The sequence below is a fragment of the Saccopteryx bilineata genome, chromosome 5, assembly GCF_036850765.1.
Source record: "Saccopteryx bilineata isolate mSacBil1 chromosome 5, mSacBil1_pri_phased_curated, whole genome shotgun sequence".
NCBI classification, from domain to species: Eukaryota; Metazoa; Chordata; class Mammalia; order Chiroptera; family Emballonuridae; genus Saccopteryx; species Saccopteryx bilineata.
In genome coordinates, this window is record NC_089494.1 from 263283054 (window position 1) to 263303378 (window position 20325).

Genomic DNA, 20325 nt, shown 5'->3' on the forward strand with positions numbered 1-20325 from the left:
GGCACCAGGAAGCCTGGGCAGCCTGGGTCAAGCCCCACGCTCCCCCTGTGGGTGACGTCCAGCTGGTGGCAGGTGTGCGGCACACGATGGTGGCACTGTCCAGGGGCACGGGGTGCGAGGACTGCAGGCATGTGTCTGGGTGAGGGGGTGGGTCTTTCCAGAATCCGGGTGACCTGATAGAACTTTGCAGCCACCTGCATTTCCCAGGAGGGACAAACTGAGTCAGCCAGGTGCCAGAGGTTCAGGGAGGGGAGAGGCAGGGCGTGGAGGCCCCGAGGGCAGGGAGGGGTCGGTGAGGGGCCGGGAGGGGGCCTCGGGTCCAGTCTCTAGTGACAGGTGTGTGGAGGGCAGGCCCCGGGGGCTGGGAGTCAGGGGACAGCACTGTGCAGCCACTGGGCTGGGAGGGGAGGGGGGAGGGGAGGCCAGAGATCCCGGGGAGCTCGGGCCGTCCTGCCCTGTATGTCGTCCCCCCAGGAGAGGACAGGTCCTGGGGGGGGCAGCCCAGCAGAGAGGGCCGGGTCTGCAACGGTGTTCTGGGGAACGGCGAGAAACGGGGTCTGCACTATGGGGCAGTGGGGAAAGTGGGCCCCGTCCGGGCTCCCCCAAAGCGCTGGGTGCTGCGGCAGGGGTGGCAGACTCCCACCGAGCCAGCAGTGTGGCCAGGGCCCCGCGAGGAGAGAGGTGAGGGAGACCGTGGAGGGAGGACGGCCAGGTGAGAGGTCACAGCGAGGACCAGGAGCGGCTGCACCATTCTCCGCCCTCAGAGGGTGTGGCGTAAACTGGGAGTTGGGATCACCTCCCTGCACCACCCCCCCCCCCCGCAAACAATTCCAGGACAGGATGCCAACAAGCTCATCCCACAACCTGCGGGTACGAGTCAGGAGAGAAGCATGCGGCCCCCCAGGTATGAATGGGCCAAGTTCACAAAGCGTAACTGAAACACTAGAACTACGATCAGCTAAAAATGACCCAGAAAGACCCAGCCTCACCAGGGGTGGAGGGAGGCGAGCTAGGGCGAGGCCCCACGTTGTCACCTCTCAGACTGGCTCAGGATTCCATAAAGATCACACTCCCACTGGGAGGCGGGGAGCATTGTATTCTGTTGATAAGGGGGTAAATTAGGCCTGACCTGTGGTGGCACCGTGGATAAAGCGTCAACCTGGAACGCTGAGGTCACTGGTTTGAAACCCCGGGCTTGCCCGGTCGAGGCACATACAAGAATCAATTACTACCAGTTGATGCTTCCAGCTATGACCCCCTCACCCCTTTCTCTCTTTCCTCTCTCTTAAAAAATAGTGTAAATTAGGATAATCTATCTGAAAAGCAATTTATAAGCACAAAGAACCCTTTAAGGGTTCATGGTGTCTGAATGAGTGTCTGCAGTCCTGTGACTTAATCTAAGGAAACGAGACTTGCAGTAAAGCCAGACGCCCGTCTGGGCGTGACTATTGCTGTGAGGACCGCAGGGCAGTGCTGCGTCCAGCCACGATGGCCCGCTGAGTCAGTTCTCCTCAGCCCTGCGCGCGGCACAGGGCGCAGCGTGGAAACGCTCTTGTGCGGAGAAGCCTGGGAAGCTCTGGGCTGAGTAGGAGCAGCCGACCCGCACGACCACACACACGGCATGGCTCCGGGCGAAGGAGATGTCAGAGCAGGGAGACATGGGGACAGAGAGGAGGTCCATGGTGGCCACGGGCTCCGGGCGAAGGAGATGTCAGAGCAGGGAGACGTGGGGACAGAGAGGAGGTCCATGGTGGCCATGGGCTCCGGGCGAAGGAGATGTCAGAGCAGGGAGACGTGGGGACAGAGAGGAGGTCTCCGGGCTCCGGGCGAAGGAGATGTCAGAGCAGGGAGACGTGGGGACAGAGAGGAGGTCCCCGGGCTCCGAGCACAGGAGATGTCAGAGCAGGGAGACGTGGGGGCAGAGAGGAGGTCCCCGGGCTCCGAGCACAGGAGATGTCAGAGCAGGGAGACGTGGGGACAGAGAGGAGGTCCCCGGGCTCCGAGCACAGGAGATGTCAGAGCAGGGAGACGTGGGGACAGAGAGGAGGTCCCCGGTGGCCACGGGCTCCAGGGGGTAGGGAGTAACAGCTGCAGGGGACAGGGTTCTGGAGAGGTGACAAAATGCTCTAAGATGGACTGTGGGGACGGCGGCCCAGTTCTGTGAAGACATGAACAGTCACTGAACCGCATTACTTAGAATGGTGAGTCATGTGGCACGTGAACAGTATCCCAATAAAGTTGTTACAAAACAAACAAACAAAACCCAAGGCCGGGCCCTGGCCGGTTGGCTCAATGGTAGAGCATCGGCCTGGCATGCAGGAGTCCCGGGTTCAATTCCTGGCCAGGGCACACAGGAGAAGCGCCCATCTGCTTCTCCACTCCTCCCCCTCTCCTTCCTCTCTGTCTCTCTCTTCCCCTCCCGCAGCTGAGGCTCCATTGGAGCAAAGATGGCCCGGGCGCTGAGGATGGCTCTGTGGCCTCTGCCTCAGGCGCTAGAGTGGCTCTGGTCGCAACAGAGCGACGTCCCAGAGGGGCAGAGCGTCGCCCCCTGGTGGGCAGAGCGTCGCCCCCTGGTGGGCGTGCCGGGTGGATCCCGGTCAGGTGCATGCGGGAGTCTGTCTGACTGTCTCTCCCTGTTTCCAGCTTCAGAAAAATACAAAAAAAAACAACAAAAACCCAAGGCCACCACTTCCCACGTACACACACATACAAGACCAGCTTCAGGGTTTTTGGGGAGCAGGGGAGCCCCGGACACACAATGGAGAGGGGGAGGAAGAAGAGGAAGAAGGAGGAAGAAGCTAGGTGTGGAGAGAATGGGGGGGGCGGGGGGCGAGAGGCTCGCCATCTTCAGCCCACCCCCGCACCACCACGAGCACCCAAGATGCACACATCTTGACCAGCTCAGCAGGAAGGTCAATTTACTTCGTGTTTAAAGAAAAGAGAAATGGTCCCGGCTGGTTAACTCAGTCGGTTACAGTGTCATCCCGAAACAACACCAAGGTTGGGGGTTCGATCCCCGGTCAGAGCACCGACAGGAAATGAACAACGAAGGCACAACCAAGTGGGAAAACAAACGAACGCGCTCGCTCTCTCTCTCTCTCTCTCTCTCTCCCTCCCTTTCTCTGTCTCTCTCCCTTTCTCTCTCTCTCTCTCTCTCTCTCTCTCCCTCCCTCCCTCCCTCTCTCTAAGGTCAATCACTCTTTTCAGAAAAGGGAAAGGTCCCGTCCCTGTAGAGATGATCTGCAGTCAGTTCAGCCCGGTGAGAACCCAGTGAAGGAGACCATGTGGACTGAGCCTCCCCCGAGCCCCGCCACCACTGCTCAGAATGCAGAGGGAGCCCAGGTGGTGGAACACGCCCGGAACGGAGAGGTGTTTGACGATGAGTACAGGATCAGATCGGTGGAGGAGGTCCAAGACATAAAAGAAAAAGAAAAAAAAGGAAAAAAAAAAAAAAGACAGCGACCCCCAGAGCAAACAGGCAAGCACATCTCGAGAGCCGGCGAGGAGTCTTCGGGAGGCCGGACAGAAAAATAGAGAAAAGGGTGGAGGTGCCTGTCCGGGGAAGAGGGCGTCGCTTTGCACCCGTCCTGACACTCCGCCGAGAGGAGCTGCTTCACTGCGCAGGCAGGTCACACACCCCGGTCGAAACTGTGCCAAGGTCGTCCTCTTCAAGGAACAAACAGCGTGACCACAGAAGAATCCCGCTCCCTAGCCTGTGCCCCAGGAAACGCCAGTGTTTCCTACGGAACTCGCAAAGGAATGCTGCTAAGCACAAACAAGAAACTGCTCTGGTTACTTTCTCTGCTGCTGCGCCTTGAAACTTGGTGCAACTTGTCAGTCCTCTTGTGTCTGGGTTGTGGCAGCAAAACCCTCCGAGACACTGTGGGTGGCACAGAGGGTCTCCGACCCGTCTTCTAGAAGATGGGGCAGTGGTGAGCTCAGATATCAGAACTTCTGTTCGAGACCGGTCCGCCTCTAGACGCCTCCTTCCCTCTCTCCCTCCTCTCTGTCTCTCCGGAGTGGTCCGGAGCCTTGCCTCTCGCTGGCAGGGCTTGGAGATGGGGCGCTTGCTACGGCCAGCCTTGCTTCTCTGCTAAGAAGATGCAGAAAAGCTCTTATCGATTTAAAGCATGTTGTGACCTGACTCCTGGGAGCGACCCAGGAGGGAGCAGCCCCGGTTGGTTGTTTCGTTTACTTGGTATCTAATCAAGGATCAAACTCGCGACATTGGCTTTGCTCGGGGTGCAGACAGAAGGAAGGGCGATCACAACCATTTCAAATCCCTCTTCCCCACGTGTTTTTTTTCTCCTAAGAAAATAAACATTTTACTGTTTTATGTAAATAAAAAAGACCCATGCTACAAAAAACCAAAACGGAAGAAAACAAAAGCACAGGAATCTGTTACAAAGTATATATGAGTTGAGAAAAATCAGGATATGAAGTTGTCCAAAATGGTCTGGTATCAGCTGTGATGACCTCGCAGGGAGAGAGAAAAGCCTGTAGGGAAACCGGCCCTAAAGGTCAGCGAACTAGGACGGTGTTCTGGGAGACGTCCCCTCCTCTGAGCCCTGCACACTGCGCACCTGCGCCTGTGTAATCGCATCCACCCTCAGGGGCCCCTGCGGGCGGAGGGCGGAGCCCCCACAGAGCCAGGGAGTTCCCACTGTGGGGAGGAGGGCCGGCACTGTGTGGGGGCGGGTGTGACCTCGCCTTGCCCCCGCCCCCTCCCCACCAGCCCCGGGTTGAGAGATTGGCAGGGAGGCCACACTGAGGCCCCTCGGAGCTCTGCGCCTGCGGCTTGGACGTCAAACGTAACTGTGGGAAAAGTAAATCCGGGTTCAATGAGGAATCCCAGCGGCGGAGCCTTCTGAACCGACGGGGTCTCCCGTGCACCAGCTGCAGGCAGAGCCGGAATCCTTGGAGATGCCAGGGGAATGCCTGTCCTCTGCCCCTCCCTCCCCGGCTGTCCTCCCGCCCAGACCTCCAGTCCAGCCTCAGCGCAGCTGAAGGGAGCTCTTGACAGTGCACATCAAATCCACACAGTCCGTCCCCGGGGGCGGGGGGAGCCTTGCAGCCTCAACCCCCAGCCCCTCCTCACCCCCAGAGGCAGCTTCTGGTGCCTTGGCCGGGTCTGCGCCTCCTCCCCTCCCAGTGCTCAGCCCCTCGCTCCTCCCTGAGGTCCTCTGGCCACCTGTGCGCTCCCTCAGGGACCAGGGGCCGGCCCTGGACGGTCCATCCCTCCGCCTGCCCCAGCCAGCACAGAGCTGAGGGAGGGACAGCAGGGTGAGGTGGAGGAGGGGCTGGCCCGGGCAGCGGTGGGTGGGGCTTGGTCCCAGTCCTCCCCAGGAGCTCCCTTACTGGACAGTCGCAGAAAATTGTATAACACGTGCTATTTCACGAGGGAGACGCCCACGTAACCACCACCCAGATCAAGAAGCACACGGGCAGCTCCCAGGAGAACCCGCCCGGTAAGTGCTCTGGGGCCTGGCCGGCAAGGGGACCGACCACTCTGCCCTCCCATGGGGGACACAGTCCTGCCTCCTTGTGCACTTGAAATGCTCCAGGCCTCAGACTCCCCATCTACACTCGAAGGGCTAGGCCCAGGACCTTCAGTCCTTCCCACTTCTCCAGCTCTATTAACTTTTAAAGGGCCCAGGACAGAGTGTCACACTCCAGGAGAGCTTCCTGGAGGAGGTGGCACTCGACTCCCAGCTGTCCTCTAGCAGAGCTGGGAGAACGAGGGGGCAAAGACTCTGGGTTCTGATTCTTGCACAAACACAGGGGCTGTTGGTCACCTTGAGGCCCCTTTTGGTTCCCGTGGGGCAGGCAGAGCCCGGCGTCCACCTGGAGCAGGACGTACCTCCAGCACGTGCCCCGTGATGTACTTCTCACAGCCGTCACAGCGGATGCCGAACTTGGCATGGTAGTCGGCCTCGCAGTAGGGGAGCCCGTCCCTGCAATGAGCCAGGCAGTCAGGATGGGCGGGGTCACCACAGCAACCCCCAAGACCCGACATCCCTCGCCTTCAAGAGGGGCCACGACAAATGGGGGCGAGCCCATTTCCTCCTCCTCCAAGTAACAGGAACACCCTGAGCGTTCATGGGGCGCTCACACCAGCCCCCACGAGAAACTACAATGATGGCCGCATTTCATGAATGGGGACACAGTGCTGCCCAGAGCGGGTGCCACGTGCCCAGTGGCAGAGTGAGGGGCCGGTGGCGCCTCCGGAAGTTGAGCCAAGGGAACAGAAGCCGCGTCTGGGAACCAAAAGATGTTTCCACAGACGTGACTCTTCCTTCGGGTCCACTCTGCCCCACGTCCCACACCCGGCGCGGGAAACGGCCAGACTGCTCCTCGGGAAGGCTTCTAGCTCCTTCCCAAATGGCTCTGGGCACCCTGCAAATTTATATGAGTCCCAAAGGGCATGTGGACAAAGGCGCCCGTGTCCAGGACCAGGTCTGAGGGACGCCACGACACCAGGGAGCGGGCGTGGTGAGTTGAGGGGAAACCGCGCTGCCCGGGTGGGGCAGCAGAGGTGTCGGCAGTGCAGGGAGGAGCAGGGGCCACGGGGAGGGGAGGGGAGGGGAGGAGAGGGGAGGGGAGGGGAGGGGAGGGGAGGAGAGGGGAGGGGAGGGGAGGGGGAGTGGGGGGGAGAGGGGGGGGGGGGGGGGGGGGGAGGGGAGGGGAGGGGAGGGGAGGGGGAGGGGAGGGGAGGGCCCGCCCACCGCACGCCTGTGTACGCCGTGCCTACTCCGTGCCAGGCGCAGCTGGTGGTGCCCAGGAATCAGTGATGAGTGCCCATCACATGGGCACGGGCCCTTGGCACAGGGCGGACTCGGGCACGTGGCGTAGACGCTGCGCCCACAGAAGGAGCTGTGAGACCAGAGCGGCGGGCAGGGTCGTGGGCGGGAGAAAATGCAGGCACAGCTGCTGCCTCCCCTGCCCCGGCCAGACGCTCACTTTATAGCCACAACGATTATTATGATTGACCTTCCCCAGGGCGCAAGACGCCTGGCAGAGGGGAGGGACCTGCTGTGGGGTGACAGGCCCCTGGGGCTGCAGTGACCGCCTCTGCTCACAGCCTCACGGGGGTGGAGGGTGAGGATGGAAACTGGGCGCCAGGGGCCACTCTCGACTGCGCTGACCTGGGGGCCCTGTGTGACTTCCCACACGGTGCATCTGCAGCAAACCCAGGAGATTCAAAGAAAACGTCTCCATGGCAACACCAACGCGCCCTCCTCCTCAATTCTGGGACAGTCTGGAGGCTGCTAAGTAGTGTGGGCTGGGCAGCCGCGTGCTCGGCTCCGGGTCCTAGGGGCTGGGGGTCCTGGGGGCTGGGCGTCCTGGGGGCTGGGGGTCCTGGGGGCTGGGCGTTTCACTTCCTTCTAACCGCTCTGTCCCCCAGGCTGCCTCTGAGTCACCCCGTCCGTCACTATGACGGAGACTCACCCTGCTGCACAGACAGCCTTCTGCTGAAAGCACTCTATCTTGAGGTCACTGTGGGGTCACGTGTACTTGAAAGAAAGAGTCCGGAGACTCAGCACAGCCTCCTGACAGAACCGAGCACAGAGTCACCTGGGAAACCAACGTGGGTGCACCCAGCAGCCTGACTCAGTTTCCCCCAGAGGGACGTGTGCTCGTGTGCGTGTGTGAGCTGGTGTGTGTGTGCGTGTGTGATTTTAGTTATCGACTTGAGAGAGAGAGGAGGGGAAGAAACGGGAAGCCATAGCAGTTGCTTCTCATATGTGCCCTGACCGGGCCAGCCCGGGGTTTAGAACCGGCGACCTCAGCGTTCCAGGCCAACGCTCTACCCACTGCGCCACCACAGGTCAGGCTACGGCAGAGCCTTTCTTTTTTTTTTTTTAATACAATCAGTTCCTGCGATGATTCTGTTCCCTCAGGGCATCAGAACGGGCACAGCGCTCCATGAAGTCGCTCAAAGAGCCCCTGACGTGCTCTGACCCCGAGAGACTGCTCATCGCACCTTTCCCTCTGCCCTCCGCAAGCCGGGGTCGGAGAGCGAGGATGGGGGGGAGGAGGCGCCCGGCCAGCCGTGGGGACAGACATGCCAGGTCCCAGCTCAGGGCACACAGCAGGAGGGCACCCTGCCCCACCCCACTCACTTGCTGATGTACTCGGCATTCAGCTCCTTCCCGCAGGTCTTGCACGTAAAGCAGCCCAGATGCCAGTGCTTGTCCAAAGCCACCAGGGACTGGCCGTTCTTTATTTCTGTGCCGCAGCCCCCGCAACCTGGAAGGTGAGAACCAGACTTCATCACCTAAGCTGAGAGCAGTGGGGGGGGGGGGACTCACCACTGTGTCCCCAGACACCACGAAAGCAGTTAAACTGTCCCTGTGTTAGTGGACAGAGGGGACAGTCCCGCCGGAGTGCTTGTGGGGCCCTGTCACACGACAGCTGGCGTGAGCAGGCACAGAACCGATCACAAAGTTCATTCCCGCGTGGCTGAGCACCGAGTGCACGCAGCCCAGGCAGGAGCTGGGGAGACAGGAGCTCCGCGGGCCAGAGGCGGGGCGTGGCAGGTGCAACCTCCAACGAGAGCCAGAACTGTCCCCAGAACTGCTGCTCAAGCTCTGGCTCTCCTAAGTGATCACACCGCTTAAATCCACATGCAGCTTCGGAAAATGACGGAAAAGCAGACTGGAGCTCCCAGATCCGGGGCCCTGAGGGAACGGGGTGGGGGGCTCTCCTCTCGCTCAGGACCCCGCGGCCGCACCGAGGCTGGCAGGGTACCGCTGGGAGAATGAGTGTGCGCAGACGTGAGCGAGCGAGCAGGCTGGGAGGATGAGTGCGCGCAGACGTGAGCGAGCAGGCTGGGAGGATGAGTGCGCGCAGACGTGAGCGAGCAGGCTGGGAGGATGAGTGCGCGCAGACGTGAGCGAGCAGGCTGGGAGGATGAGTGCGCGCAGACGTGAGCGAGCAGGCTGGGAGGATGAGTGCGCGCAGACGTGAGCGAGCAGGCTGGGAGGATGAGTGCGCGCAGACGTGAGCGAGCAGGCTGGGAGGATGAGTGCGCGCAGACGTGAGCGAGCAGGCTGGGAGGATGAGTGCGCGCAGACGTGAGTGAGCAGGCGGCAACCAGGGTGGGCAGGGAGGAGGTGTTTCGCTGGAGAAGTCGGTCGTGGGCAAGGGGCTGGCTCTGGGAGTCAGCAGGAGCCCTTCCTCTGTCCCAGGACACGTGGGCCTGACACGGGGACATTGCAGCGACCTCACACACGGGGCAGGATCCTGGCAGCTGCCGGTCCTGGAGTGCCAGGGCCCCTGCTCAGTGCCTGCTCCCCCGGGAGAGCCAAGCCCGCTGGGAAGAGCCAGGGCCCACCCCACTCACTCTCTGCCCGACCTCCGCAGGCCAGTGACGCTCCAGCTGATGTGCGTGCTTTTACGGGAATGACCACCTGCTTCTTCATGTAAGAACCATGTACTGAGCACCTACTGTATACACACCCTGGCCCGGCTCCTGGGATGTGGAGCCCCTGACCATAGAAGCCCAGAGTTCAATGCCCTTTGAACAGTTCTTCCAAAGGCTTCCCGATGGCCTGAGATTAACTCTGGGGAGCTAAGTGAGCTAGAGGGAGAAGTAGGCCAGGAGGGCTTCCTGGAAGAGGGAGACCAGAGCTGGGCTGAAAGCAGGATGGGAGTCAGATGTAAAAGCAGGAATGGCGCACAGGGTGGCGGGCACAGGCTCTGCCAAGGCTCAGCAGCACGAGCGCACCAGAGGTTCCTGCCTCGGCCCCTTCCTCCGCTCCTGTCCCCGCTCAGTGCCAGCCTGCCCCATGCCTGCTCCTATCCCCGCTCAGTGCCAGCCCTCCCCCTCGCCCCTCCCCCATGCCCCTCTGCGCCCACTCACTCCAGAGGCCCTGGGACGGGTGCGTGCTGCTGCCCACGGACTTGGGCAGGGAACACTTCTGGCACATGCATTCCTTTCCGTTGAAGGTCACTCGGTCCCCAGGTGGAAAAGGCAACCTGAAACAAGAGGACGATGATAAGCCAGGACCACCTCCTCCTGCTCTTCTCGGGGGCGGAGGGAGCCCCACCCAAGATCCACACCCTCACCTCCCCCACCCCTGGGACCTCACGGACGAGGGCGCCCAGGCCCAGGGGGGCAGGTCCCTCCATCCAGGGGCTGCGGTGTCCCTGTCCTGTGATCTCAGACTAGTCCCTGCCATCTGGGCTCCGGTCCCCCCCCCCACCAGCAGGTAGGACCACAGTCCCACAGGGGTGAGGGCGAGGGCAGTGCCCGGGGCTTGGCCCTTGGCACTCAACCAGAAGGTCCTCACCAGTGGCCTCCCCCGCGCTCCCCTGTCGCCTCTGACCCCACCGCCCCGGGTGCTTTGTTCCTATCAGCTCAACAACAACAGGCCCCTGACAGGCCCTGGGCCTCATTTCACAACGTGGGGATGGCTGTCCAAGTTGGTCATCGCTTGTTCTCTGTTGATGAGAACGCTGAAGTTCAGAGAGGATGCGTAACTGTCCCAGGGACACACAGCCAATGCAGGGCAGAGCTCGATCAGACCCAGACCCGCCTGGCTCCCGGCTTCCCTGCCTGGGCTTCGCAGGAGGCAACAGCAGGACACGCCCTGTAGACACCAGGGAACTAAACTTTGGGTCCCATTTTTATTTAAAAGTTTGGCCTTTTATTCACCATGGATTTTTTTGTATTCATTTCAATATCGCATTGAAGTATATTTTACCTTCATTGCTGAGTGTTTTGGCAGCCACTTAAATCCCGCACCCAAAGCAAGTGACCCGCTCACTGCACCCCGATCCCAGGCCCGAGGCAAGGGTGCAGCCCTGGGTGCCTGGGGCGAGGCTGCCTGAGGGGCAGAGGGCCGGCCCAACCCTTGCAGCCCCCTCCCCCCAATTCTCCTTCGGTGACTGAGAGATGGATCAGGTGGCTGCTGTTTGGTGAGCTGGGGCCAGGCCCCCTGTGGACAAGGGCCCAGAGCATGCCTGTGGGTCCTGACCACCTCCATCTCTGCCACCTGCTCCACTGAGCTCCCAGCAGCCACGGGCCAGTGCCTTCCTCAGCTCAGCACCCTGTGGACAGAACCACCTGGACCAGGATGTGCCCCTTCCTGGGGCTAAGCCTTTGTCATCTCTCCTCTGCCTTCCTCAGAGCTGGACAACACATACCAGGTACTCAACGGGTGATTGTTAAATGAACGAATGAGTGAGTGAGGGGCCAGGTGAGGGTCCCGAGCTCTTGCTGGCTCGCAGCCTTCCCAGCTGTCTGCTGTCCTGTGTTCAGCGCTGAGGTCTGCCTGTCTCCAGACCTCTCTCCAGCACACTGTCTTGCAGCCGGCTTGGTAATCCTGGGACAGAGCAGGAGTCCCTCACCTTCCCTGAATGTGTCTGAGCAAATCTCTGGCTGTGTAATCCAAAGCACATTACTCAGCCTTCCTGAGTTCCTGTCTCTCACCTAGAAAGTGGGACTAATAATACCTGTGTCACAGGGTTGTTACTCATCCAGCCATCCACCTATCTGTCCATCCATCCATCCGTCCATCCATTTACCTACCTATCCATCCATCCATGCATCCATCCATCTATCCATCCACCCACCCACCCATCCATCCATCATCCATGCATCCATCCATCTATCCATCCACCCACCCATTCATCCATCCATCTATCCACCCATCCATCCATCTATGTATCCATGCATCTATGTGTCCATGCATCCATCCATGTATCCATCATCCAGCCATCATTCATGCATCTGTGCATCCATCCATCTATCCATCCACCCACCCATCCATTCATCATCTATGCATCCATCCATCCATTATCCATGCATGCATCCATCCATCCGTGCATCTGTGCATCCGTGCATCCATGCATCCATCCATCTATCCATCCACCCATCCATCCATCATCCATGCATCCATCCATCCATCCATGCATCTGTGCATCCATGCATCCATGCATCCATCCATCCATCCATCCATCATCCATCCATCAATCTATCCATCAAACATACCATCTTGGACCCAGGAGGAGTTGAATAAATGGCAGCTGTCATTCACGAATTCAACATCATTGCAGTCCATTTTGACTAGTGGACACGCTCATGTAACCAACACTACAGACATGATGTGGGATATCCTGTCCACTGAACAAAGTCCCCTGGGATCACCTGCAATCACCCATCACCACCCTGGCCCAGGCAACCACAATGACATTCTGTTGCTATGGGTTAGCCTTGCCCTTCTGGAACGTCATTCATATAAATGGGACCCCACGGCACACAGTCCTGGACGTCCTGCTCAGCATCACGTCGGAGGTTCCTTCGTGTGGCTGCACACACCAGTAGTGTGTTCCTGTCTTCACTGCCCGATCGTGTTTCTTTGCGTGGATGAGCCAATCACAGGGTCCCCTCACTGCTGAGTGGCACCTGGATTCTTTCCAATGTGGGGCTGTGACAAGTACAGCTGCTAAAGTCGTTTGCTGGCAGTCTGTCTGCCGGATATGAGTGTTCATTTCTCTCGGTGAACCCTGAGGAGTGGAAGTACTGGGGTCATATACTAACCAGGTGTGTGTGGCAAGCTGGTTTCCATGGAGATTACTGTATACCACTTTGCGTTCCCACCAGGAATGCATGAGAGTTCCTTCTGCTTCACATCTTCGCCAACACTTGACACCATCCATCTCTTAGTTTCAGTCATGCTAGTGGCTCTGTAAAGCTACGTCAACATAATTCTAATCTGCATTTCCCTGGTGGCTAATCCAGCTTGCTTCATCTGTTTACTGGTCATTCATATGTATTCTTTTGTGCACTATCGGTTAAACTCTTCTGTCCATTTTTTACTGGGTTTTTCTTTTCTTTTCTTTTTTGTTTTCTTTTTATTGACTTTATATATTGTGGATCCCAGTCCTTCCTCAAATATATACTATCTACCAGCTGATGGCTTGCTTTCTGCATCTTCTTGGTGTCTTCTGACATTTTTCTTCTGGTTGCAGAATTTCCTGTAACTTTGTTGTAGGTGCAGAGCTGACTTCTGGCAACATATTCTCTTAAACTTGTGTGTGCCTACACAAGTCTTCATTTGTGTGTGTGTGTGTGTGTGTGTGTGACAGCTTTATTGACACTTTTATTCACGGATGCTTTAAAGTCCACGTACCATTCAAAGGTTGTCACTGTATCCAGAGTTGTACAACCATCCCCCAAACCAATCTGAAGATTTTTTTTATCACCCTCAAGAAGGAAGATCAAACCCTTAACAGTCTTGTCTTCATTTTTTTTTTTAATTTTTTTTTTTTTGCATTTTGCATTTTTCTGAAGCTGGAAACAGGGAGAGACAGTCAGACAGACTCCCGCATGCACCCGACCGGGATCCACCCGGCACACCCACCAGGAGCGACGCTCTGCCCACCAGGGGGCGATGCTCTGCCCATCCTGGGCGTCGCCATGTTGTGACCAGAGCCACTCTAGCGCCTGAGGCAGAGGCCACAGAGCCATCCCCAGCGCCCGGGCCATCTTTGCTCCAATGGAGCCTTGGCTGCGGGAGGGGAAGAGAGAGACAGAGAGGAAGGCGCAGCAGAGGAGTGGAGAAGCAAATGGGCGCTTCTCCTGTGTGCCCTGGCCAGGAATCGAACCTGGGGCCTCTGCACGCTAGGCCGACGCTCTACCGCTGAGCCAACAGGCCAGGGCTTGTCTTCATTTTTAAAAGTTTTTCTTTTTTTGGGGGGGGGGGGCTTGGTATAGAATTGTTTGATAGCTTTTTTCTTTCAGTTCTTTATAGGTGCTGTTCATTGTCTTCTGGTGCACCTAGTTTCAAATGAGAAGTCCATGGACATTCTCTTAGTCTATTGTCTATAACGTGTGTGTGTGTGTGTGTGTGTGTGTGTTTTTCTCTTGCTGCTTTTAAGATTTTCTTCCTACTTCTATACCTCATAAATTTGATTATGGTGGGCTTGGTAGGCTTTTGTTGTGTTTATTCTGAGATTTTTGGAAATATGAGTTTATAGTTTACATCACATCTGGACATTTTTCAGCCTTAATTTCCTCAAAAATTTCCATCTTCTCCCATCCCCTGGGTCTCCCCCTCCCAACCTCGAGGGACAGACAAATAACCCTATAGCCACAGATCACTGAATCTCTATTCAAATTTTTCAGTCCCCCCCCCCTTTGCCTTAGGGGAAAAGAGTCTATAGCTATGTCTTCAAGTTCACCAATATCTTCCTCTGCAAAAGCTAATCTGCTAATTCCTTCCAGGGAATTTTCATTTTGGAGATGGTAACATTCCTTGAACAACCTGAACACGTCCACAAGGCTGTGTCAGAGTCACCGCGAGTGTCGTCCTTGCTCCCGTTTCTGGGTCATTGTCACGGCTGCCGTCTCAGCTTCCGTCACATTTTTGTCTCCCTGTGAGCAGCAGCGTCTGACGGCCTGTGGAACGCCGTCAGGTTTACAGTGCCGAGCGCTGGGTTTTCTTTCCTTCCGGTAAAGAGTGTTGAGCTCGGCGTTGACAGGCAGCTTGGCGTGTTTGTGGGTCAGCCTGGTCTCTTTGAGGTTTCTCACTTGTACTTGGTCAGTGCAGGGTTGTCGTGGCCTGTGCCCAGGGTTTAGTCCCACCCGTAAGGCGCGGCGTGCCTGATGTGCCTACTGCATACCCTGCTGTGCAGCAAGGACTGTCCGTGCCGGGCAGAACTCAATCTCTTCCGGCCCTGGGACCTGCTGAGCTTACAGCAACTGGTCACCCTGGGAAATTCCTCTTTGCCTCACCCTGTGAAATTCCTCAACGTCGACTCGGCTCTGGTCAAAAACTGCACACCCCTCTCTGCAGCTCTCCAGAGCTTCCGTCCAGCCGCTCTCTGCATTCTGCATGCTGCTGCCCCTCGGATCACCATCACCTACCGGCAGGAACGCCACGCTCCAGAGGGTCCCCTCCTTGCACCAGGCAGCAGGTCGGGGCAGCCCTGGGGCCCCATCCCTTCATCTTCCTTCTCTCCGTCCTGAGCCGCCTGGGACCCAGTGCCTCGTTTTGTATATTTTCTCCCATTTCCCAGTTGTTTGTAGTGGATGGGTAGGTCCAGTCACCAGCATGACTGAGCTGTCCGGTCTCACTTTTAAAATAGCAGATTGTCCAGAGGTGATCTCTCAGGTCCACCGTGATTACGTCAGGCCTCAGCTCTGAGCGAAGTGCTCAGAAATCAAACATCGAGACAGTCCTCGGGGGAGCTCTGACCCACGCACGCCACACACACACATGCCGACTCTCCTGTTAGAAATGTTCCCTGTCATCGTCCCTCCCTCTCTCAACATCCCCTGTACCGAGCTTTCGTTTCTGTCTGGCTCACGTGTTGTAACTACAGACACTCCAAAAAGTCCCCGCTAAGCTGGGTGTGGTGAGACAGAGAGAACAGAGCAGAATAGACTCCGGGGGTTTTAGTCTTTGTTTTCCCGAAATGGAACACCCCCTCCCTCCCCGGGAGCAAGGAGCCTGTGGCTGTGCAGGGGAGAAGGCTGCCTCCCTGCTGTGCCCCCAGAGGTGCCAGGCAGAGAGGGGGGCCCGTGGGGCCTGTGCCCCCAGAGGTGCCAGGCAGAGAGGGAGCCCGTGGGGCCTGTGCCCCCAGAGGTGCCAGGCAGAGAGGGGAGCCCGTGGGCCTGTGCCCCCAGAGGTGCCAGGCAGAGAGGGGAGCCCGTGGGGCCTGTGCCCCCAGAGGTGCCAGGCAGAGAGGGGGCCCGTGGGGCCTGTGCCCCCAGAGGTGCCAGGCAGAGAGGGGAGCCCGTGGGCCTGTGCTCCCAGAGGTGCCAGGCAGAGAGGGGGCCTGTGCCCCCAGAGGTGCCAGGCAGAGAGGGGAGCCCGTGGGCCTGCTGCTGAGCGTTAGGATCTCAGTCTACCTCCAGCGCCAGTCACCACGCACCTGCTCTGCAGCCAGCCAGACCAGAGAGGGACGTGCGCCTGCTCTGCAGCCAGCCAGACCAGAGAGGGACCAGACCGACCCCCGCCCACACCGGGCTCACACCAGCTGCTCCATGGACACGTTGCTAGAGAAGTCGGGGTCCAGGAGAGCGTCGGTCCAGGGTGCGATGGCGTGGGGGTGGGGAGTGCACCCAGTGGGCAAGGCTCTGGGAAGCATGGGGGTGGGGAGTGCACCCAGTGGGCAAGGCTCTGGGAGGCCCCTCCCGCTGCACTGTGGTATTTCTGGGCCCGAGCCCTGTGGAGTATATGCTAATACGTGTCACCAGTGTCTGGCCCGCGTAGGCACGTAGAAAGCCTGGCTGAATGAGCAGATGGACAGAGAACTGGCCCCGGCTGGGAAGCTCCTCCCAGCCGGGCTAAGGAGCTTGGAGGCCACGGGGGGGGGGAGGGGCAAGGAGGACAGTGACAGGCAGAGGGGGGATGGGGACCCCAGCAACGGAGATCGCGACACGACCCCAGCAGACAGTTTTGAGGTCAGAGCAGGGACAGTGGCCAAGAGAATTCTGGGAAGGGAGGAGGCACCACGGAAGATGCCCATGCTTGGGGCTCGTGCACGTGGATTGAGTGGTGGTGCCACCCACCAATCGGGGACAGGGGGCGTGAGAACAGGACGTGCGGGTGGACGTGCAGAGGAGCGGCGTGGGTGGTGAGGAGGGGCTGCAGCGTGGACACCGCCGTCCCGACAGGAGAGACGGAATGTGTGGGGGCTGCGGACAAGGGGAGGAGGGGGTGCGGGGAGGCCGAGGAGGGCACGGGCGGGGGGGGGGGGCGGCCTTTCCGGAAGCCAGCGGAGGCCACGGGCCTGCAGCCTTGGTGCTGCTGCCTCTGTGCCCGGGGAAGGATCGGTCCTGTGCTTCGAGCAAGGGCGGAGGCCGCAGGGTCTGGGGCGGCGAGAGGGTGGGCAGTGGGGGGCGGCCATCCAGGTGCACCTGCCGGCCCTTGGCTGGGCCCTGCTTGCCCTCTGCCACTGTGCCCCCCAGGGAGGGCAGGGGGACGGAGGGGGAGGACCCCCCCCGGGCAGGCGCAGGAGCCTGGTGCCCCGCTCACCGGCAGACGGCGCACACGAAGCAGTCGGGGTGGTAGGTCTTGCCCAGCGCCGACACCACCTCGCCCTCGATGAACTGGTCGCAGCTGAAGCAGCGGGTGCCGTACAGCCTCTGGTAGTCCTGCGTGCAGATGTACTCGCCCTGGCGCACGAAGAAGCCGCCCTCGGCCAGGTCGCAGCCGCAGGCTAGGGGAGAGCACGCCAGGCAGGTGTTAGCAGGCAGGGACGCACCCCGAGCGGACCCACCCCAGACGGCCCCCCACCTGACACAGACGGGAGGCTCGGGTGGCTGACTGTGAGACCTTGGGTGGGGGGAGGGCCAGGCACAGGCTCCAGCTCCGGCCCCTCTGTGGAAGCTTCCAGAAAGGGGCACCGAGCTGGGAGGACACCAGTCTCCCTCCCTCACTCCGGGACCCCACCAGGGTGAAGCGCTGATGCTCACTGTCCCAGCGCAGAACTGAATGGATCAGAAAGGCACCCACTATGCGCTAGGCTCTGGTCTGGGTGGGGAGGTCCCATGTGGCAGATAACAGATGAATCCCTGTGGTCAGCCCCTCCTCAAGACCACTGTGAAGCTTCCTGCCCCTCCCCCACGCCATGTGGACAAGGCTGGACCCTCTGCAAGAGGGCGTGAGGCCTGAGACACTTGACCGTGAACCCTATTACCCCTGACCCTAACACACCCCTCCTGCCCCTGGAAGCGGCACTGCAGTGCCTGTGGAGGGCTGGGAGCACGCTGCCAGGGGGAGAACAGGACATCGGCCCTTGGGACAGCTGGCCACCAGGGCACCTGAGCCTTCACCCCACAAACTGCCCCTCCAGCCCCAGGGGCACGTGAAAGCCAGGCACGGCAGCAGAGGGAGCGCCCGGCCCGGCCCGCCCTCCCTGCCAGAGGCCCCCGGGAGGTCCCTGCAGCCCAGCACCTCGGCCAGGCCAGGCCCGGTCCTGGCGGGTCACAGGCGCCAGAGCCTTGAAAACCCGCCCAGCCCTCAGCGGTCACAGGCTCCAGAGCCTTGAAAACCCGCCCAGCCCTCAGCGGTCACAGGCTCCAGAGCCTTGAAAACCCGCCCAGCCCTCAGCGGTCACAGGCTCCAGAGCCTTGAAAACCCGCCCAGCCCTCAGCGGTCGCAGGCGCCAGAGCCTTGAAAACCCGCCCAGCCCTCAGCGGTCGCAGGCTCCAGAGCCTTGAGAACCCGCCCAGCCTCGCACGTTGCTGAGTCGACACCTACACGTTCTCACTGAACGTTCACGATGCCAGAGGACGGCACGTCTGGTGAGCTCTCAGTCCTGACGTTGTTCTGTTGGAGCCCGTCCAGCGGAATGTGGACGCTAAAGGGAGACCCCCATCACTCACAAAGCCCACCTCCCAGCGCTCGGCACGAGCAGGAACGCCACCTCACCCTGTTTTGCCTGGAGAGCGTGTTTGCACGCCCCTGCCCAGAGCTGTATGCACATCTCACGTATTTTAAAGATTAAAACACCTGTACTGTTCTCTGCAAATTCCCAAGTCAACATGGAAATCGATTTCCTAGCAATATCTGTGGTCACAAGGCTTCTCATATTTAACGAATTGTTCTGATTGGTCATTATCACAACTCAGTACAAAGCGATCGAAGCAACACACGGGTTACACGTTCTGGTAGGTTATTCAATGTACAACATAAAACCTTTCTCATGTAGCCCTTGATGATCGTATGGTGGTGACAGGGGAGTTCCTGGGGTCCCATCAGGGGGCCTGATTTCTGACCCGTTCCCTGCTTGGTGTTCTGGGAGTCTGAAGGACAAGGGGCCACCCAGCTGCCCTCCTCTACCCAGAAGGTCACGTCTCAAGAGAGCATCTGGGGAGGTCTGGAAACTGAACCCACGGGGTCTTGGGGTCCCCCAGAGTCCCCTCGACTCAGTCTGGTCAGCTGTGCCCCTCTCAGCGCCTGACGGTGCGCATCCCCCACCCGCCACCTGCCACCTGCCAGCTCAGGGTGGGGCGGTGGCCTCTCCTGGTCTCCCTGTCCCCTCCCCACACCCCAGGGAGCAGGAGCTGTGTGCCGGTGATGGTCACTGGAGCGGTTGGAAATCCTTCATTCCTCTTCTCCAAGGGCACGTTGGCTCCTCGGACAGGCAAGATGTCAGCTGAGCAGCTGCGGGCCCAGCTGTGGGCGCTGCCTGGACTCAGATCCCGGCTCTACCTGGGCCTGTGCTGTGTGACCCTGGGCAAGTTCCTGACCTCTCTGGGCCTCCTTGTCCCAACCGGAGCAGCGAGCCCTCCGCAAAGGTGGAAATGCAGCACAAAGGAGCTAGCGTGACGTACGCCCCGAATCGTGGGGGGGAACCCTGTCCAGGCTGTGCCTGTGCTGATGTCACTCACCCCAGAGGCCAGAGGCCAGGCCAGTTGGAAACCTCTTCACACCCTCCCAAGAGTGAAAACCTCCTCACACCCTCCCGAGAGTGAAAACCTCTTCACACCCTCCTGAGAGTGAAAACCTGTACGCCCCGAGTCGTGTAGAGGGACCCTGTCCAGGCTGTGCCCGTGCTGATGTCACTCACCCCAGAGGCCAGAGGCCAGGCCAGTTGGAAACCTCCTCACACCCTCCCGAGAGTGAAAACCTCCTCACACCCTCCCGAGAGTGAAAACCTCCTCACACCCTCCTGAGAGTGAAAACCTGTAGCTGAATCTGCCTCATGACACAGGCAGACAGATGTCCCCGACATGGGAAGAATGGGCTATCTGGGGCCTGACTGGGTCACTACTGTCCTTTTCTGCAAACCCCGCCTGTAACAATTAGGCCCTTGAGCAGGAGAATGTCCTGGGGACACCCTGACTGCACCTGGCTGTGTTTCTGTTCCTAGTAAGGGTGTGAGGGCGCTGACATTCCCTGGAGGACCCGGATGTGAAGGCGGACCTCGCGCCCCACCAGGACACACGAGTCCCCATCACGGAGTTGCCAGGACAGGGAAGGAGATGCCCTTCCCGCCACACCTGCCCCACGAGCCGGCCCGGCAGGGGCCACCTCGTCCCAGTTACACCGCTACCGATCGGACTGTGGCCGCCCACGTTCACAGAGGTCAGGGCCGGGCAGTCGAACCCAGACCTCTGCCTGCTACAAATAAAAGTCTAAGTTCACTCGTAACTTTACAACCCTAATCAAGACTGTGGCTTGTTGTTACATTCTATTTAGCCAATTGGATCAGCCCAGACTAACGGGGGTTGCAGGGGCAGCTGTGGGTGACCTGAGGGTCAGCCCTCGGCACTCACTGTGGTCACTTATGAGAAACGGTCAGGAGGGGCGGGCAGTGGTGGGATGGTGCTTCCTGGAAGAGCACTTGGCACTGACTCGAAAG

The 20325-nt window shown here is 59.5% G+C and overlaps 1 protein-coding gene across 11 annotated transcripts in view; it reads right to left on the bottom strand.

The window, feature by feature from the left end:
* The window catches only part of ABLIM2 (actin binding LIM protein family member 2), a 136940-nt gene that overhangs the window by 67537 nt on the left and 49078 nt on the right, over window positions 1-20325 (bottom strand). For all 11 annotated transcript variants that reach the window (XM_066233865.1, XM_066233854.1, XM_066233860.1 and 8 more), the window contains exons 3-6: window positions 16992-17175; window positions 9866-9981; window positions 8124-8250; window positions 5861-5954 (exon numbers count right to left, since the gene is read on the bottom strand). In XM_066233865.1, coding sequence (XP_066089962.1) covers window positions 5861-5954; window positions 8124-8250; window positions 9866-9981; window positions 16992-17175 — 521 coding nt within the window. The remainder of the gene's footprint in view (window positions 1-5860; window positions 5955-8123; window positions 8251-9865; window positions 9982-16991; window positions 17176-20325) is intronic.